Source organism: Natator depressus, chromosome 5, assembly GCF_965152275.1.
Source record: "Natator depressus isolate rNatDep1 chromosome 5, rNatDep2.hap1, whole genome shotgun sequence".
In the NCBI taxonomy this organism is placed as follows: domain Eukaryota; kingdom Metazoa; phylum Chordata; order Testudines; family Cheloniidae; genus Natator; species Natator depressus.
This window is the reverse complement of record NC_134238.1, coordinates 4,778,805-4,799,124: the sequence shown is the minus strand read 5'-3', so window position 1 is coordinate 4,799,124 and position 20,320 is coordinate 4,778,805. Positions and strand designations below refer to the sequence as shown.

The following is a 20,320-nucleotide window of genomic DNA, read 5'->3' as shown; positions in this document are numbered from 1 at the left end:
CCGAACCAAGAGTGTCCACAGCTATAGTGCTTTAAATTCGCACCCTACGTTATTCCAGAATAACTTCCCTGTGCAGACAAGACCTTGTTAAAAAAAAAAAAAAAAAAAAAAAAAAAAAGAACCTCCAGCAGCACAGCACCTCACACCAAGTAGGGGCATTGTGTTAGCACTGATCCAGAAGGAAGAGCTACTGAAATCACCACCACTACCCATGGTCCATAGGTGTTCCTTTGAGGTCTCCCGATTCAAATACTGATCTGGCCTGGCCTTGCTTCGCTGACCAGATCTGACTGCACGACTGTAACAGCGTGCTTTGTTTGGGGACCCAGATACATTCCAGATTTCTTGACTTGACCCTGGCTCCCAGCTGTCTCTTGAAGGTTTGATTTTGGTTTGCCCAAAGAAAGGATTGAAGGAGAAGCAGTTTCCAGTGGCCTCCATGTGAAAATGGGCTGCCCAACACTCTAAGCGTAATTTGATTCTTTGGTTGGGGAAAATATGGACCAGTGGCTGAGCAATTGATTCACTACAGATGTTTGAAATGTAGTAGGAAATAATGTTGAAGAATCAACAATACTGAACTCTCAGTCTTTTCCAAAAAGGAAGAGATAGCAAGAACTTCTATACAGGTTCTTCTTGGAATTTCCCTTGCCCCAGTTTTGTGGGGACCTGATCACAATGCACAAAGTGACCCTGACATTCACAGCACATGTCAACATTCCTCTTATATAGACAGCTCTGAACAACCACTACTGTGGCATCCCAGGGACTTCCTGCACTTGTACGCGTCAGATGGATGGCTATCAAGTCTGCCATTGCCTCCAATCTAGCACGTTTGCATCTGTTGTGCCACGGCACCGTATATTGGAGGTCTGCCAGCATGGAATGCAAATTCTGACAACTATGGGATAAAACTTCAGCAGTGCTAAGATCACACGTGAGACCATCCCGTGGGGAAAATTATGCCTATCTCAAATGGATGAGTGGAGAAAGCCAGTTAGCTCAGCTAGGGGAGAAGCACCTGCCATCTTAAAAAAAAAAAAAAAATCTTGGAATAAAGTGTTGCTACTAAATTCTTTGCCCAGCTCCATTTTGGAGTTTCTTGCTTCGATAATTAATATCTATGGCAAGGCAGGCAGAAAAGATTGTAACTCACCTCAGCTGAAGAATATCCTGAAGAGGAATATCTGGACATGTCAAAGTCATCATCACTGTGGGGAAGACAAGATACAGCAAGGGGAAGGAAACAGTTAAAGAGCCCTGTTCTCTCTTTAGCATCTTGCCTTTCTATATTTTGTCCCTATCGTGAATCTTAACTCCAAGCACAGAGAAGTTTATATACGTATGTAGCAGCTTTCATCAACACATCTCAAAGTACTCCACCTGCCCCAGTTTTAAAAAGTCTGAAAATGAATATTTGCATACCCATTTCACATCTATGGAGACAGGCAGACAGGTTAAGAGACTTACCCAAGGTCACAGTAAGTCGGTAGAAGAACGAGCGCGAGCGGTGCAAGCAGGGGCCTGGGAGCTCAGGACTCCTGAGTTTCAACACTACACTCCTTGCAAGAAACAATGCAAGATACTGATATACAATCTAGCTGTTAATTAACACTTTTCATACCTGTCTGTATCCAGTGCTACCAGTGGCTTTTCATCTGGGCTCTGATCTAACGATGAATAGCCTTTATTGGGAACAACCAGCCTGAAAGAAGTAAAATTTTCCATTAAGCACAAAATTAAACTCAGAACCATTTAACACTTGAGAGAAAGTCCGAATGTAGCTAGGCTATTGGAGAGACCGTTCTCATTCCACAGAACATCATTTTCTTTGAACAATCCTGTCTTGTTCATGAAGTTGTTTAGATTGAGAGTGGTAGAAAGAATTAATAGATATGCCAGTAACTCATTTTTTACCGTGAAATGGAACCAAGGTTTGTCTCTAGTTAGCTGCCAGGCCAGTTTTCGCAGACGACTGAGCTAGCCGTGTCTTGGAAGCACACTCCTCCCACACGGAAGGATACAGCTGGTACTTTCTCGTGTTTCACTAGGATTGCTTGTGATGTACAAATGCTTTTTGGTAGTAGTAAAGGGATTTCATTAGCCAATAAGCAAATGTAATGAGGAGCCCTCAGAAGGCAGTGGCCGTCAGTACCCCTAATATTTGAAATGGGTGACTCTCTAGCCTTATGGAACTTAGCCCTTGTCCACCTGAAACGGAGATGTTTACATGAGGAAATCATTAGATAAAACCCAGGAGATTTACCAGGCCATTCATAGTAATTAATCTGCCAGGGGTTTAAGAGTTCTTATACCAACATTCAGAAACTGTCCTAGGACAATAATCCAATATTGGCCAGCAGTTTGGCAAGATATATAGGAGGGACACCTGGGGGGGGAAGATGGGTTTTAAGGCTTGGTCTGAAGGAGAGAGGTTTCTGATGGACAAGTGGAAGGCTGCTCCAAATGTTGAGGGAAGAACAAAAGGAGTAGAGACGGAACTGGAATAAGGAGACACCTAGAAACTGCTCCTTTTCACAGTGATTTTTCTTAAAACTGTTTCTTTTAGCATAATAATTAAATTGATACCATAATAATTAAATTGATTGTAGTGTAAGAACCCAAACAGACTAGAATATTTTACATTTCATTATTTTATAGTGGCTTTTGGGATCATCAGATATTTCATGAAGACCGAATACAAGTCAATATTGTTAATCAATATGAGATTTAAATAACAGAATGTAGATTCAAGATCTTCCTGGAAAGAAAGCTGGTTAATTTCCTTGGGGACTTACTGCATACAACACACAAACCACCACTCTTCTGCATAACTGAACTGCAGAACCTCGGCCTTCATTTAAAAAACACGGCATTGCTAGCCATGCAATTGAATAGAAAATCTTAAAAAACACTGACCAAATTAAACTAATGGAGCAATAGCAATGTATGCAGAGGGCAGAAACAGGAAGAGAGGTGTGAGCTGTCCCCCTTCTTTTCAGTGGTGAAACTCCGTGTTTCCTCAAGGGTGTATAAATGAAGACAGGTAGGCTTTTAACTACACATGCTGCAACTGTAGGATGGGGCCCAAGATTAGTTCAATTTTCCTGAAACGTCCAGCTTTCAAGAGTTTGGGAGGTGCAGGGTTAATTTGAGCCTAAAGAGGATAGTTAATTCCACCAGTGCAAAAAGCTCCAGCTGCAAATGTTCCAGCTTCCCTCCTGGCAATTTTTTACAAAGCATGTATGGCATTGGGAATACAAATGTCTGCCGTGCGCTGAAGATTGACAAAGACAGGGAAGAGTAAAATACATTCTGCAAGTTTGTATCAAAGCATGCTTGTGGAATCCCACACGGATTGTATTATTCATTTTCTTCCTGAATTCATTAAGAACCCCCCATTTAAAAAAAAAAATTAATTAAAAGTTGCGCCAGAATTTCCAGTCTGCTGCACCAGTGAGCTGCAGAAAACAAGGGACCCTGGCCCTGCTGCAGGATTTAGGTCTTGTTTCCATAGCACACAAGGGGCCTTTCTACTCCTGAAAAATGTTGGAGGTAGAAGAAGCGATGATGCTTAAGGTCACTAACTGATCCTACAATCAGCTAGAGAGTCTAACTGAGCCTCAGGAAGGAGCAGAGAGAAAAGAAAGCCACGCAAATGAAACAGGAGAAAGAGAGTGTGGAAGATGGCCTGACTGAGGCAAAGGAATGAACAATCTTGACAGAAAGAGGATGACTGCACAGTGCAGGAGACTGTTTACTGGATACAGAGTACCAAAGAAATCACTTTAAGTTGTTACCATCTGATGGTTTGTTAGCCTAGGTTAAGCAAGTTGGTATTTTCAGTCCAGTCCTTAGTGGACAGATGCTTGCCACAGGGAAAACCAACCACCACTCAGCACCAGTGGTGAGCTGGAGCCGATTTGCACTGGTTCACGCGAACCGGTTGTTAAATTTTGAAGCTGGTTTAGAACCGGTTGTTAAAGGGGTGGTGAAGCTCAGGCGGGACGGACAGGATGTGGCCCGTGGGACCGTCCTGTCCGTCCCGCCTGAGCTCTTGGCTGGGGAGGCTCCCATGTGAATTTTTACTTACCTGGCGCCACTCCGAGCCTTCAGCAGCACTTCGGCGGCGGATCCTTCAATTGCTCCAGGTCTTTGGCAGCATTTCGGCGGCGGGTCCTTCGGTGCTGCCGAAGACCCGGAGGGACTGAAGGACGTGCTGCCGAAGACCCGGAGCGAGTGAAGGAACCGGTTCTTGAGCTTCTGGCAGCTCATCACTGCTCAGCACCCTTGCCAAGTCTCAGGGAGGCAAAGGCCTGACAAGACTCAATTACCCTTTCGCCCACAAAGGAGGGCTGAGACAGGGTGGTGAGGGGAGATCAAGTGTTTATAACATTCTTAAGGAAGAATAAGAAACACAGAAGAGTGAAAAGTGATAATGTGGATAAAGCAAAAGAGAAAAAAACGACTAGGTCAGGAGCAGGAGATTTGATAAAAGGGAAAAAAAATTACACCAGTCAGCAGAGAGCAACATAATCTTTTTCAGTATTTTCACTCCGCTGAGACTGAAGCAAGTTCACAGAAGAGTTAAGGAATTGTTAGACACTGGATATGGAGCAATAGCTGCAGTAAGATCATAACAGACATTAATGCAATTTTTAGCGAAAATAAGCTACTTTAACCATTTCATAGACATTTTATGTTCCTAGGGCTTGAGTCATCAGGGCAAGGTGTGGGAAGCTGATGGTGGGGCTGCTGATCTTAGGGCTTTGTTCCTCAAGATCCCACAGAGTGAAGTAAGTGGAGGGGTGTGCGAGACGTAGACTAGCCGGACTGCAGGACACTGTGGCAGATGTCTGGGAGGGATAGAGTTTTCCTTGAATAGTTTCCAACGCGTCTGTCAGTAGCTGGCCCCAAACAGTTGCCCTCCCTCTCAATTTGCAGCTTTTTTGCACACTGAAGCAACCACCCACCCTGACAACATGAGTCACTAATACTACATATAGGTCCCTATGTCTGCCACCTCCCCCATCCAACCTTCCTCACTTCCAGTTTAAATCCTGACTCCAGTGCTCCATATTCTCATTTTTTTCTTAAATTTGGCAAGCAACAGGGCTTCCACCACATCCTCTGGGAAGCTAATCCACAGTCTAATATTTCAAAGTACAGGCGAGTTGCATCTTACGCGGGGGTTAGGTTCTAAAGTCAACGCGTAAGGCGAAAATCGCATATAGTCAAAATTACCCTTGAAAATCCCTTAAATCACCCATACAGTACAGTACGGTATACTGTACATGGTTTTGTGTATGCTGTACAACCCTGTACAGCAGGGGTTGGCAACCTGCGGCACGTGAGCTGATTTTTGGCGGCACGCTGCTGCCAGCCGGGGTCCCGGCTGCCGGCCCCACTCAGCTCGCTGCCGGCCTGGGTGAACGGAACCCAGGCCGGCAGTGGGCTGAGCGGTCCTGGCCGCTGGCGCCGCTCAGCCCGCTGCCAGTCTGGGGTTCCGGCCGCTGGCCCGTGTAAATGTAAAATGTATTATTGGCATGCCAAACCTTAAATTAATGAAGACTTGGCACGCCACTTCTCAAAGGTTGCTGACCCCTGCACTAGAATCCACTCAGTGTGGTAAGATGCTCACACTATGGGTGTGACTACACTACCCGCCGGACTGGCGGGCAGCGATCGATCCAGCGGGGATCGATTTATCGCAACTAGTCTAGATGCAATAAATCGACCCCTGAGCGCTCTCCGGTCGACTCCTGTACTCCACCGCCAGGAGAGGTACGCGGGAACGGAGACCGATTGAGGGAACAGCAGATTCACGTCTCCCATCTCACGCTCACTCCGGGGCATATGCTCATTGAGTGGAATGGTGGGCGGAATTGTTCTTTTTTTAAATTTTATTTATTTTTCTTTTTTTTGCCAAGCGCGTATAGTTGAATTTGCATAAGTTAAATGTGCGTATGATGCAACTCGCACGTAGCAGTTTTTCCCGATATCCAGCCTTGACTTGGGAAATGCTCGGATACTATGATGAAGGGTGTATAGAGACAACCCAAGTTAACTTTTCCTACATTCCATTCCGTCCTAGTTACATTTGCTGCATCTCTTGCTAGCAACGAAGGGCTTTGAGACTTCTATACAGTTTTGAGCTTCCAAACAAACTAGAAACAATGTGATATGTTCTGCAGCCATCAAAGTTACTTAGAAATAAAACTCTGGCATGATTTACGATTGCCGCTGCGGGTGCTTGAGATTTCTTTCAGCAAAGACAGGTTTCAGAGTAGCAGCCGTGTTAGTCTGTATCCGCAAAAAGAAAAGGAGGACTTGTGCCACCTTAGAGACTAACAAATTTGCTTATGCTCAGATAAATGTGTTAGTCTCTAAGGTGCCACAAGTCCTCCTTTTCTTTTTTCAGCAAAGAATCTCTCATCAGGTGGATGTGTAGCACAGAGAGAGGATCTAACCTAAGGTTTCCATTCTATTCAACATATGGTGAACTAGACAACGTTCTCATCTGCCAGTAAGCATCCAGGTTTCACCAACATTCTGAAGTTGTCTTCACTGTAATTCTACACTGAAGATTGGCTAGGTATAAACGGCACCCTTCTGGTGGCACTCAAACTGTTCCCCTCAATGACTGTCCCCCTCCCTGATACTCAGTGGTGTTCCAACTCATTAATGCTCACTGAGTGAGGTTCTACTGTACTGGACCTTGGACAGACAAAACAAAATGGGATCCAAGAAAACATACAATCATGAACTTTTTTTTTTTTTTTCCAGTTGACTAGTGCCTGCAACACAAACTAAATATTGTCAGTTATCTGTGAGCGTGAGCAGCTCTGAGAAAGTTTGGTCATGCTGTTTAGAGCCCAGAGGAAATATATGGCAAAACGCACACAGACGGGCAATTCACAGGCCTTTGTTAAGTCAACCGATATTTGGAAGCATTTGAATTCAAAAAGAGCAGCAAAATTACTGGGATAAAACCAGCCATGTCAGAGATAAGCCCTAAATCAGGGTGATGTTCTTTTGAAGCAGTACTGTGCAATCTCCTATTCATAGGATTACATGGTGTTTTGGATTACCAGGAACATTGCAGTCAATCAGACTGGACCTCGGGTTTAGTCCTGCTTTCAGTAAAGACCACCCAGTCTGCCAAGGTACCCCAGCAGCTCTCCTGGCTGGCTGTACCTTGACTGACTCCCCAAAGCAGCACACAGAGTCTGTGGCTTGCCAGACCCTGAGAGAGCCATCATTACTGTTGTGTGAAGTCAGCTCCGCATGATGACAGTGCCAGCCCCCAGGGAAGCACACCGGGGATGGGTGCTGCACTGCATACATACTTGAACATTATGAAATCCTCTACCTTGTTCGAGCCATCACATTGTTCTTCTTGGGCTGCTGATTAACTGGGCTTCCCATGTTGCCGTTCTTCAGGGACCCCTTACGAGCTAACTCCCTCTGCTTCTCTGTATAAGGAATACAAAGGGGAAAACAAAAGTTAGTAACGTTATTTTCCTGGCTACCATGCAGCCGCTGACACTGAATTCTGAGCTGGTGAAAGGTGTGGCGAGGATTAGAAGCCAGAGAGCGAAGTTCTTGATCTCCAAAGCATGGACAGCTCAAGGAACGTGACAGTTCTGTCCCTATTCTACCCCGCTCTATAAGATGCCTCATGCCTTACTCCGGTGTTGGAGTGGGGGAAGGGGCAGCTAGTCCATGAAATCTTTGACTCTGTTGGGACTGCCAGGAAGGGGTTCAAGTCGGCACTCTCAGAAGCTGAAAATGGCAAAGAGTCTGCCACCAATGCAGGACCTTGTGCATAGTACTGGTTTTAGTGCTTGGTCCAATCTAGTTTTTGACCACTTTCCTGGGAGACAATCCCACAACCTAATAGTTTCCACTGCCTGAAGGATTATTACCTTCAAGCTCCTTTCAGTTCTCGACTGATTATTATCTGTCCCCAGGGGTACGATCACATTCTTCCCCACACTGAATCTCATTGTTCTTTTCTGTCCTTACCCCTCATTTCTTGAGATAATTGTTTAAATGTTGATCTTTGAGCATTTTGCATGATTTTCAAACCGTACTTTAGTTTGCTCAAGGTTCAAGTGGCCAATGAGATGGAACCTTAAAAATGCGACAGCCTGAGGATTTTTTGGAATTATAAGTGGGGATCAAAATCAGCTTTAATTAGGAGGAGACTACGACCTCTCCCTAATAAACTGCTCATCCCCAGAGCTAGGATTAGAACCCAGCTCCACAAACTTGCCTCCTTGCAGAATGAGTCCTAGGTAGGTCCTTAAGACAGTCTATGCATTATTCCTATAGCAGTAGTGACCAGAGACTCCAATAAGGATGGGAGCCCATTACACTAGGTGCTGTACAGCCATACAGGAAGACATGATCTCAATCCAAACAAGCTAGGCATCTAATATTAGACAAAAGGCAATAAGTGGGTGCAACAAACAAGAGGGGGAAATGTGGGAAAGACAATGAAAATAACAGTCAGCTAAAAAGAAGAATTCTGCTTTCAGTAATAGAAGAACCTTATGTTCGAAGGGGCAATCAGCCAACAACGGTATTCAGATACTAAGGTGATGGGCGCTGAAACTATATAGAACAGAACATACGCAAACTGTGCACAGTTCTTATCCCACTGACGTCAATGGTGAATAAGCTCCCATTGACATCTATAGGAACAGGATTGGGCCGATAATTCTCACTGGGTATGTGCTAGAGGGAGGCAGACATTGGACAGGAGTCAACATTTCAAATCAGGGTGATTTTTCATGACGTAACCCAAACATGGATTGGTCATCTCCCCTTCAGACATCTGGTATATCTCAGTTTTCCTTGCCAAAGACATATGGGGATACAACAGGGCATTGTGGTAGAAGCTGGTTGCAACCTTGACGGCAAAAAGGCAACTGCCTCTCTGTAATGTAACAGAGGCCTCTGGTTGTGCATTCAAATGTACAGACAATACCAGCCTTGGAAAAGTATTGGCAGCTCAAAGAGGTTTCATAATTCGTAAAAGGCACCTGACTCCACATAGCTTCCGAACGCAAATAGGGAATGGCAGTGCTGTTCTGCCAGGCAAGTTGGTGGGTTGGAGTGAGCCAATGTCTCCTGTATGGCCCCTTCTCTTCCTATTTCGTGACTTGGGGTAAAATTTTCAACAGTGCTTAATATGACACTTAGAGTATGCCTGCACTGCAAGCAGAGGGGAGACTACGGCACGTGTAGACAGACTCAGTGTAGCTTTGAACTCGCTAGCTTGAATAACCGTAGCAGCGAAGCCATGGCAGCACGGCTGGGACACTGGGTATGTAACTGAATAGCGAGCCCATGCTCCAGCAACTTCACTTCTCTGGTTGTTTGGGCTAGCTAGATTAAAGCTAGCTCAGGTATGTCGACACTTGCTGCAGTCACACCTCTGAGTTCAGCGTCGACAGACCTGCAAGTGCATATTTACAAAAAGCTGTTAGAGCACAAGTTAAAATTAAATTACTCACTATGGATAGTTTTGATCAGAGCCACCGATGCGGCCACCAAGCGTATCAGCCGCCACAGGAAGGAGCAAGACGAAATAAGTGACCTGACGCTAAACTAGTTCAGTAAATAGCATCGTCCTGTGAAGTCTGTCAACTGTTGGCTCCATTGTGCCACCGACTGATGCAAATTCCAAAGCCACAGGCCCTCGACTGAACAAGGTCTGCTAGCAGCCCAGTAGAGTTCAGTACCACGAACCATCAGCCAGTGCAATTTTAATAGTCACAATTGTGTATAAAAGTAAAAGAATATTATTCTGAAAACCGTGGTCCTAGAACATCCAGTCCACTAGGGCAAGTATTCCCCCAAACACTGCTGCTGATAGTCACACTTCCTAAAAGGGACCGTCACCACCACCACCACCTGAAATCTCGTTCTAAGCTAGAGCACATCATTTTCTGAAACTCTGAAAATGTTCACCCTCGGGCAGACACTCAGCCTGGAAAATGTCATCCTGAAAGGTGAATGTTCAGTTTAAGAAGCAATGGGAACAGGCCCTACAGAATGGAAATGCTTAGGCAAGCTAAGGGAGATAGGGCAGTCTTGAAGTTAAGGCACTGGGCTTGGAAGATGGAGATCTGGGTTCTATCTCTAGCTCTAACAGGGACTTCCTCTGTGACCTCAGGCAAGTCAGTCTGCCTCAGTTCCCATCTGTGAGTCAGGCAGTCATGCTTTGCCTCATCTCAAAGGCTGGGGAGAGGACGGATTAATTAACGTTTGTGCTCAGTCACTGCAGTGACAAATGCCATATTGCTGCAGTTAAGGTTAGCTGTAGCCTTCAGCCACCACGTGTTCCAGCTACACTACAACTTCTACACAGCCCACATTCACCCAGGGATGTATTGAACAATGCACAACAGCACAACACAACAGTCTAGGACAGAAAGAAATGAACAGAATAATCAGCAAACTGCAAGGTGAATTCTGGTAGGCACAATACAATTACCCATGGTTGAATCTGACCAGCACACAAAAGGGCCACTTTTATAAAGAGCCATAAAACCTCCAGTCACCATTAAGGACGTTTTGTGTTTCATCCAAGAGTTGGCAGCTCCTGTATTAATATCAGAGGGAGGCAATGGCTTTAGTACTGTCAGTGGGAAGAGTTTGACCTATTGAGTTCCCTGTTTACTTGCTTGAGTTTACCCTCCAAGGACTCATCCAGATTGCTTCTGCTTAGTTTGTGAAATCTAATGGGATCATAGCAAAAGATGGTATGGGCATAGCCTGTCCTTCATTTTTTCGTCTTACCGCTGTTGGATACTACAAGGCTCTTCCTCTCACCCCATCCCGGACTGATCACACTGCACGTAGCGTTCCCAGTACACGCAATGAACTTCTCAGGATGCAAAGCAACTTGACAGAAAATCGATCACAGCTCATAAGGAGCCGAGGCCATCAAAACTGCCAAGTGTTGAACAACTCTCAAGTGTCCAAAAACTTGGGAATTTAAGTTAATGGGAATTCCTGATTATGTTCACTGAGGCAAGAAGAAATCCTGAAGAAATGGGATTTCAAGAAATTTCACAGGAACAAAGGATGAAAAGGCTCACAATGAATTACAGAAAGCCATTTCCAATCTTTTATGTCTGGTGTTTTTGCTGTAGTAAAAAGCTCATGCCTCAGAAATCCAAGAGAAGCTGCAAGGTTGGGGAAGACAAGACAACACAGGGCTGTTCAGCTTTTTCTGAAATGTCACAAACAATGCAGCATAAGGACAGAATAATGATGAAATCCCACCCAAACCATGGCTACCTTGGAAGCCATTACCTAGTGTTTGAAAGGAGTCATTTAGCTTCTGCTTCACTTAGGGCTTGGCTACACTTGCGAGTTAGAGCGCATTAAAGCAGCCCCGGGCGCCCTAGCTCACTACCTGTCCACACTGGCAAGGCACGTAGAGCGCTCTGACTCCACGGCTAGAGTGCTCCTGGTACTCCACCTCGGCGAGAAGATTAACGCTTGTTGCGTAGTGGCTGAAACGCCCGGGCGTCAGTGTGAATGAGGTGTTGCATTACTGCGCTCTGATCAGCCCCCGGAAATGTCCCATAATCCCCTTAAGTGGCCACTCTTGTCATTGTTTTTGAGTCGCTGCAGGAATGAGGATATGCCCTTTGAAAGCTCTGTTTCTGACAGCCGGCTGCTTATCTGCTCCGAGACAAAGCAACCATTAGTGTGGAATGCTGTGTGTGAGAGAGGGAGGCGGGGGGGAGAGAAGGGTCTGCTGTTGTCTGAACTTATGAGACAGCACGCTGACATGCTCTCAGCCCCCCCAAAACCCACCCTCTCTCCCCCCACATACACACGACACACTCCCTGTCACACTCCACCCCCCACTTGAAAAGCACGTTGCAGTCACTGGCATGCTGGGATAGCTGCCCATAATGCACCGCTCCCAAGTGCTCCCAATGCCGCTGCAAGTGCTGCAAATGTGGCTATGCCAGTGCGCTTGCAGCTGTCAGTGTGGGGAGACTGCAGTACTTTCCCTACTGCGCTCTCCGAAAGCGGGTTTAACTCAAAGCACTCTACATCTGCAAGTGTAGCCATGCCCTTAGTTGCCATCACCTTTTTTATTTAAATGCACGTTTACAGCAATCAGGTTTATTGTCCCATTTCCAAAACGTGACTCTGGAAGACTAGATATGTGCAATATGAACACACACATTACACTAGGAGGAGAGCTCAACTTTGCTCAACCCCATGTTCATGCCACACTTAGGTACTTCTGCGGAAAAGCAGAATGGGCAAGTGGAGAGGGTGTGAAGTAGCCTGCTTGTGCCAATTACCATTGAGGGACTTGCTGCTGGGGATGCCCGATTAGGATTTTGAAGCTCCCGTCTCATCTTTAATAGATTATGTAGTGTTCAGCATAACCCACAAGGATCCACACTTGAGTGGATGCAAGCAGCAGTTTGGTTTCCTTTTCGGCAGATGGATCAGTGAACACAGATGGGGATATGCTTCCAGCCCAGTGCACAGGGGAATTTAGCTGCACCACTTCCATTTATGCTAATCACTGACATTATACAGGAAGGAAAACATGTAGGGCAGTATGCGCAAAAGAGGAGGGGGAGCTGGCTGCCTGTAATGCTGCAGGGCGGGTCTGAACGGCCCTGGGAAAGGGAAAGCTAGAACAGGGCCTGCCACATCACTGCATTAGCTCTCACGTTTTCTCCTTTCTTTACTGCACTATCTGGTTTCTTCAGTCTCTGCAGCATTTTAATCTTATTCACATCACATGTAGATATTTTATTAAAAAGGGTGGGCTGCACAAACAGTAGAAAAATTTGGGTAACTTACAAATAAAACCGACGATTGGCTTTTAAGGGTTTTCTCCTTGAAGCCCTAACACTTGACACTGGTTAGCCAGCTGGTGCACTGAGACGGCTGCTTACTACGCTGTCCATTAGTGTCACTGTTCTCTTTTGCGCCCCCACCCCCTCTCTCTGTGTCATACACATCTGTTGTATCATCTCAAGTTTAGATTGCAAGCTTTGAAACCATCCCTGTGAGATGTTTGTACAGTGCCTATCACTATGTAGCCCTGGCCTATAGGCACTACTGCAATACAAATAATAATTATAATGCAAACAGCATAGAGAAAGGGAGAAATTCAGCACAATGTCTCCCCTCCCCATCTCCCACGGTGAAGATCTTCATTTCTTGCTCCAAGTGCTACCCCAACAAGCACTTTGCTGGAGACAAGATAACCAACTCAGAAGCTCGCAGATATATAAGCTATAAATGATGTTGAATTAATTTATTTGGCATAAAGAAGCATAGAATAATGGGAGTTGCCAGACTGATCAAAGCTATGGTCCATCTAATCCAGGATCCTTGCAGTGATCTTTATGTATATTACAGTAGTGCCCAGAGATCTTAATCAAGATCATACCCCATCATACTAAGAGCTGAACAAAATAAATAGGAAGACAATACCTGCCCCAAAATGCTTACATCTGGCCAGCTCCAGATGCTTTCAAGGAAGGCGCAAGAAACCTCACAGTGGACAATTACCTGCCCACAGGGGAAGTTTCTACCTAATCCTCATCAATTAATGAAGGGTTTAGGTCCTTTTTAAAAAAGACAACCCCCGCCCCCCCAAACACTCGCTAATGTAACTGTGGATGTTCTCATTATCCACATCAATATCTACTTTACTGAATCCAACCAAGCTCACTGCCTCACTGGAATACTGTGGCAATGAGTTCCACAGATTAGCTGCACATTGAGTAAAAAGTATTTTCTTCTGTCATTTTGAAACAGTTACCTTTCAATTTTGTTGACTGTTCCCTTGTTCTTGTATTACAAGAGAGGATGAATAAATATAGCAGATGATGAAGAGCACGTGAAATTTCCAATTTATAAAATTGGAGTTAGAAAACAAATCTTCAGCACTATTCCCATTGATTTATTTCAGTCTGTTAAAAAAATCATAACCCATTTCAGTGTGCTCCTGCCCTTTTTAAAATGATAACACTGAAGGAATAAATGTTTGTGCTTTGTTGCACTCTATAATTAAATCGGCTTTGTACATCTTTCCTGTGGTTAGTATTCAGTTTGCTTAGCATTCTGCGCAAAAAAGGCGCAGTCCTCTACAGAACTGTTGTCTTTGCAAACATGAGGCAAAACATGCAGAGTTTAAGCAGGGTGGACATCAGTTCAGGCTATGCTGAAGAGCAACACTTAAGGTTCAAATCCTACCCAATATTATTTCCTCCAAGTCCTACAATACTGCCTGTAGCTACTGAGAGATTATGCTCTGCTATAGGGAACAATCCTGCACTGGTTCATAGGATCTGAAGGATGGGGAAAGAAAGGGAAATTAGTTGCATGTGACATAGAGATAGAAAAAGACGTATTAAGTTCTATGAAATGAGATGATCAGAGATGTTTGGCTCTGTGCAGCCCCATCCCCGAGCATTGCTGAGTATGAGGACTGCACGTCCTGATGAATTCCTACCTTCTCGGGGAAGCAGAAAATATAAATTATACAGGAAATAAAATTTCTCTGTCCATTTGCATTCTGCTGAATGATCAATGGACTCTTGGGCGAGACTGGGAAAAAAGAGTGAAATGCTGACCACAACTCCTACTTCGGAACCAAGCCCCAGCATTACCCTTCCTCCTGTAATGCAGCTGAGGGACATTAGCATGCATCCAGCCAATAGAAAACCTTCACTAACTTTCAGCTCTGGCAGAGGGTCTCCCTCAGTCAGGACTGTCGTGTCTTTAGGGTACATTTTACCTTGCAACGTGCACATCAGTAAGAGCTTTGCATGTGCACCAAATATGGGCGTATGGCAGAGGAGTAAACCAATCCACCTGTTGTGTAGCAGCACTGATCAGAATGGTAAATTGTAAGGACTGCTTTTTCTGATGAGATCTGGAAAAGGTATTGAAACCACAGGCCTGGCATTCACACTGTAAAGTAAGGCACGACTGGGCCTTTGCATGTTAGAAGCCAGATGGCCTAGGAATGCTGCCTGCATTGAAGAGGAAGATTAGAAATGAAAATAATCTTTGTCCATCGGATCCGATGAAGTGAGCTGTAGCTCACGAAAGCTTGTGCTCAAATAAATTTGTTAGTCTCTAAGGTGCCACAAGTACTCCTTTTCTTTTTGAGAATACAGACTAACATGGCTGCTACTCTGAAATCTTTCAGAATGATAGCTATTTTTGGTCATCAGATGATAATTCAGTTATCTGTGTGAAATCTAGGAGATAAGACTAAGCCACAAAATTCATATAGGGAAGTAAACTTCCCCACAACTTGGGGGTGTTTAGACCTTATAAATATGCAGTTTTTTTTTTTAAGTATCGGGAAGCATTCCACAATAGCAGAACAGATGGTGAAGGAAGCCTGTGGTTATGAACGTGAGAGAATAAAAGGAATGAAACTAACACTTAGCATCTATATCTATCTACATAGCATTTTGCTTTTTCACAACACTGTACAAGCCTGAACTTATCCTCACCAGCCTTGTGAATCTAGAATCCACATTTTGCTGATGGGAAACCAGTTAATTGATTTCCCCCAAGGCCACATCATGTATCTGTGGCAGCACTGAGATTAAAATTCTGGAGCTCTTGGCTCCCAGTCCTGTGCTTGCTCCAAGAAGGAGCTTCTGGCTGTGGTACAAGATATCAGAGCTAGTTTAGTAACCACTGGTTCTTTGACTGCCTAACGGTAGACAGCAATGATATCCCTACATTTTACTCTGCAACACCCTATCTCCATGAGCTCCTAGTATCTAGGCATCACTAATACCAATCCCATAAACACAAAGGAACCTTGCTGGAAGTCATTCTCCTCTATTTTTCCTCTTCGATGTTTAGTTAAGTTTGAGGTTTTTATTTTTAGTAACTGAGGGTACGTCTACATTGCAGTTAGGTACCTAGAGCTGGCCCGCGCCAGCTGACTCGGGATTGCGGGGCTCAGGCTAAGGGGCTGTTTAATTGTGGTGTAGATGTTTGGGCCTGAGCTGCAGTTTAGGCTTTAGGACCCTGCGAGGTGGGCCAGCTGCCGGTGTCTAACTGCAGTGTAGACATACTCTGGGTGTCACACAGTAGTTGCCCCCTTAAGAGGAGAGGAGTGTCAGTGTACCTGTGACAAGCTTAACTCATCTCCCCAGGTGGGCAGGATGAAGGTCATGTGACTGGTAGGCCAGGTGACCCAATCAGACCTGCTGTAGAAAAGAAAGAGGCCTGGACAGAAAAGGAATGGTACGTAGGTGTTGGCAGATGCCTGCAGAGAGCAAGAAGGCTTGTGCAGGGCCCTAAGTCAGCAGGGAGAAGGTCTATAGACATTGCCAAATTCCAGGCAAGAAGTGCTGGGAGAGCAGGAAGACGGACCCATAGGAAGGAGGGGCTGTGCCCAGCTGGGAACTGCGGTGAAGGAAAGGAACTTTAAAGAGAGGACAGATCCTCAGGGAGAAGGGGCCGGGCCCAGATGAAACTTTGAAAGATTTTGTGCAGGATTTCATAAATAGGACCCCAGAATGTTGGAACCAGTGAAGCTGGTAAGGAGTATTAATGTGTTTGTGGACTAAATAAATTGGATCCCCTTCCAGGAGGGGAATGTTTTTTTAAAACGATATGGACTGGGTGAGATATTGAGGAGACTTATAAGAATCAAGTTTGAAAATGTTGAAGATTTATATTCTCACTTGCACAGCCCCAGATGAAAACAGTTTCAATTTATAACCTTGACTCTGCAGACCACTCATCCCTAATTTAGAGACTCGCTCTGTTCCCTGACACATTTTAAAAGTGAACAAAAACTGCAGTTTCACCTGGAAGCAATTTCTGCATGAGCACACATCATTTTCAACTGAAAGTTAAAGGTTATGGACAGACTCTGCCTGGCTCAGCTCTGTTGTAGTGTATCAGATAAAAAGGCACACACTATGGATAACAGCATCTCTCTCTTCATTTAAAGTGCCATGCACACTGATGGTGGAACAGTAATCTATCAGGTATATAGATTTTACATTAGTATGTGCATCACCGTTAAGTTATACGGTAGGTCCTGATGGGCTATAAAGAAATACTTAGGTTCAGTAATGCATGTAGCAAAGTTTAATATGGTGTATATTTTATTAGGACAAGTGATGCTTGTAAAGGAAAAACCTGCTTACCCTAAAGGTAGTAGGAGACATCCAGAGCTTTCAGCTGCATAGTGCCCATTGATAGCAAGAGTGTTTGAATGGAGCTTTGGGTAACTAGGTTTGCACTATGGTTGAATGTATATAATCTTACATACTTGTATGAGTCTAAAAATATGTGCCAAGTGACCACTACAAGGGGGAAAAGTATACATTTTATAACCTATAAAAGGTTTGTATTTCATTTACTTTTAAAAGATTATGGCTGTGAGAAAATTTAATTTGCTGGCTAGTGGGCACCACTGCTGTCTGGAATATCTGAACTACTCATGTGTTATTAGATTTCCCTCTAGTAGCTAAAGCAAATAGAGGATAAAAGCTCCAATACTACTGACAGCTAATGAAGAGTATCCTTTGCCTCAAGTGGTTCTTTTGGAGCAGAACTTTGGACCTAGTATTGCCCAGACAGTATGTGGGTAGCTTAGCTGACAATCATGGATGTGTTTGTGGCCTCTGATAGAAAAGTACGAAATATTCATTGCATTGAGTTTTACCTCCAGTAGTCAGCGTGAGAATGGCATCTTCGACTCAGAGTTCCACATCAGCTGTTGATTTGTGTTCCACAACCTTAGCATTAAAACCATGAGCTTTTTGTACTTAATCAAATGAAGGGAGATGGAATAATCCAGCTAGAAGTGATTAGTGCTCATTCCAGCTGAATGGATGCTCTTCACTTTTCAATCCTTTGACAACTAGCTACTGTAGATAGATTGCCTGGGGCTTTAACACCTTCTGTATTTTCCCTGGGCAAGAAAAAAGATTGTTGCTTAGCTTTTGGGTGCAGCCCTGTAGACATTTTGCTGGAACAGAGGTCAGCAACCTGCAGTACGCGAGCCGATTTTTATACCGGCACGCTGCTGCCCGCCGGGGTCCTGGCCACTGCCCCCGCCCAGCTCGCTGAGTGAACGGAACCCCAGGCCGGCAGCGGGCTGAGCGAGGCTGGTGGCCGGGACCCCGGCGGGCAGGAACCGCCGGTCTGAGGCGCTCAGCCCGCCGCCGGTCTGGGGTTCCGTCCGCTGGTGTAGTGTATTAAATCTCTCCCCGTAGGAATGTGCTACTTGCGGAGAACCAGGACTGGCCGCCGTAACTAGTACACTGGAAGTAGCACATCCCTACGGGGAGAAATTTAATGCACTACACTGGGGTAGGGAAGGCTCTGCCTCCCCAAACAGCCAGCCCACTTCCCGCCCCTGACCCATCCACCCCTGCCCCTGCCCCTTGCCCCCTGACCACCCCCTGCTCCCCAGAACCCTCCACCCATCCAAACCTCCCTGCTCCTTGTCTCCTGACCTCCCCCTCCCGGGACGCTCCACCCGTCCGACGCCCCCCTGAAACCCCACCCCCACCATCCAAGCCCCCTGGCTCCCTGTCCCCTGACTGCCCCGACCCCTATCCACACCTCCAACCCCCGACAGGCCCCTGGGACTCCCACGCCTATCCAACCACCCCTGTTCCCCATCCTCTTATCATGACACTCAGAGCATCAGGACTAGCAGCCGTAAGTAAGTAGCACATTCCTATAGGGAGTAATTTAATACACGACACCCAGCCCCGCACAGCCTGCTGACAGTCTGGAGTTCTTACAATATGTTCTCTCACCCCTTATCAAAAATTAAACTACAATTAGCTTAAAAACTTGAAAACTTAAAAACATAATTTGTATATTACAGTAATCGTTAAAAAAGTGTATAATGTTAATAAATACATAGGTTGGATGAAACAAAGTAGTTGTACTTATGTGCCCAGGCTTAATTTGTGTTTTCTATGATTTACCTTCTAAAAAAAATCTTTTTTATTAGGACAAGGACAAAAAAAAAATCTCGCATGTCTCGCATTTTTTTAGACATGCGAGATTTATTAGGACAAAAATTTTTTATTAGGACAAGTGATGCTTGTAAAGGAAAAACCTACTTACCCTAAAGGTAGTAGGAGACATCCAAAGCCTTCAGCTGCATAGTGCCCATTGATAGCAAGAGTGTTTGAAAAAAATCTCGCATGTCTCGCACCCCCAGAAAGGGCATCTCGCGGTGCGTGCACCGCAGGTTAAGAACCACTGCACTAACCTGATAAGATCTGCATTTTAATTTAATTTTAAATGAAGCTTCCTAAACATTTTAAAAACCTTGTTTACTTTACATACAACAACAGTTTAGTTGCATAATATAGACTTATAGAGAAAGACCTTCTAAAAACGTTAAAATGTATGACTGGCACATGAAACCTTAAATTAGAGTGAATAAATGAAGACTCGGCACACCACTTCTGAAAGGCTGCCGACCCCTGTGCAAGAACATCCTTTCACAAGATGGATTGTCTGTTTACTATGAATCTTTCGCAGGGCGATGGGTAAACATCCTCCCCATAAAAAGACAAAAAGCAGGGGCATGTAGTAGGAAGAGAGCCTGAGACATAAGCCGTTGTATCAGAGGCCTGGGCTAAAGTAGTAGTCAAAGCTTTACTGATATAAAGCAAAAACAAACTGTAAGCAAGAGGCAGAACCTGCTCACAGAATCAGGCAAGAACAGGGCTGATATTGCAGAAACACACATTCCTAAGAAGTGCTAGACACAGAGTGACTTCACTTTGGAGTCCTTTCTATTAAATGCAAAGGTTCTGTATTATTGTGGGCCTGGATGACTGTTAATGTGGCAGACACAAATAGAATTCCTGGGAAATATTTAGGGGAGGTGAATGCAAATACCCTCCACTGGTTATTCAAAAACCCAACCTTTAGAAGCTACACCCTGAGGAGAGAACCACTGTCTGCTAGGGTTGACAACCCTCCCAATTTGGCCAGGAGTCTCCCGCAATCAGGCTCGATCTCCCAGAGAGTACTGAAGCCAATCTGGGAGATTTTAGGCTGCTAGAAGTCCGGCAGCGCAGCGGAGCTAAGGCAGGCTCCCTACTGCTCCCGGAAGTGGCCGGCATATCCCTGCGGCCCCTAGGCGAAGGGGGGGACCAAGGGATCTCTGCGCACTGCCCCCACCCTGAACGCCAACTCCGCAGCTCCCATTGGCTGGGAATGGGGAATCGTGGCGAATGAGAACTACAGGTGCGGTGCCTGCAGGTGGGGGCAGCGCACAGAGACCTCTGGC

At 45.2% G+C, this 20,320-nt stretch overlaps 1 protein-coding gene across 3 annotated transcripts in view; it reads right to left on the bottom strand.

Annotated features, from left to right (window-relative positions):
* Positions 1 to 20,320, bottom strand: part of FAM219A (family with sequence similarity 219 member A) — a 139,251-nt gene that overhangs the window by 15,364 nt on the left and 103,567 nt on the right. For all 3 annotated transcript variants that reach the window (XM_074952264.1, XM_074952265.1, XM_074952266.1), the window contains exons 3-5: positions 7,373 to 7,475; positions 1,625 to 1,705; positions 1,157 to 1,211 (exon numbers count right to left, since the gene is read on the bottom strand). In XM_074952264.1, coding sequence (XP_074808365.1) covers positions 1,157 to 1,211; positions 1,625 to 1,705; positions 7,373 to 7,475 — 239 coding nt within the window. The remainder of the gene's footprint in view (positions 1 to 1,156; positions 1,212 to 1,624; positions 1,706 to 7,372; positions 7,476 to 20,320) is intronic.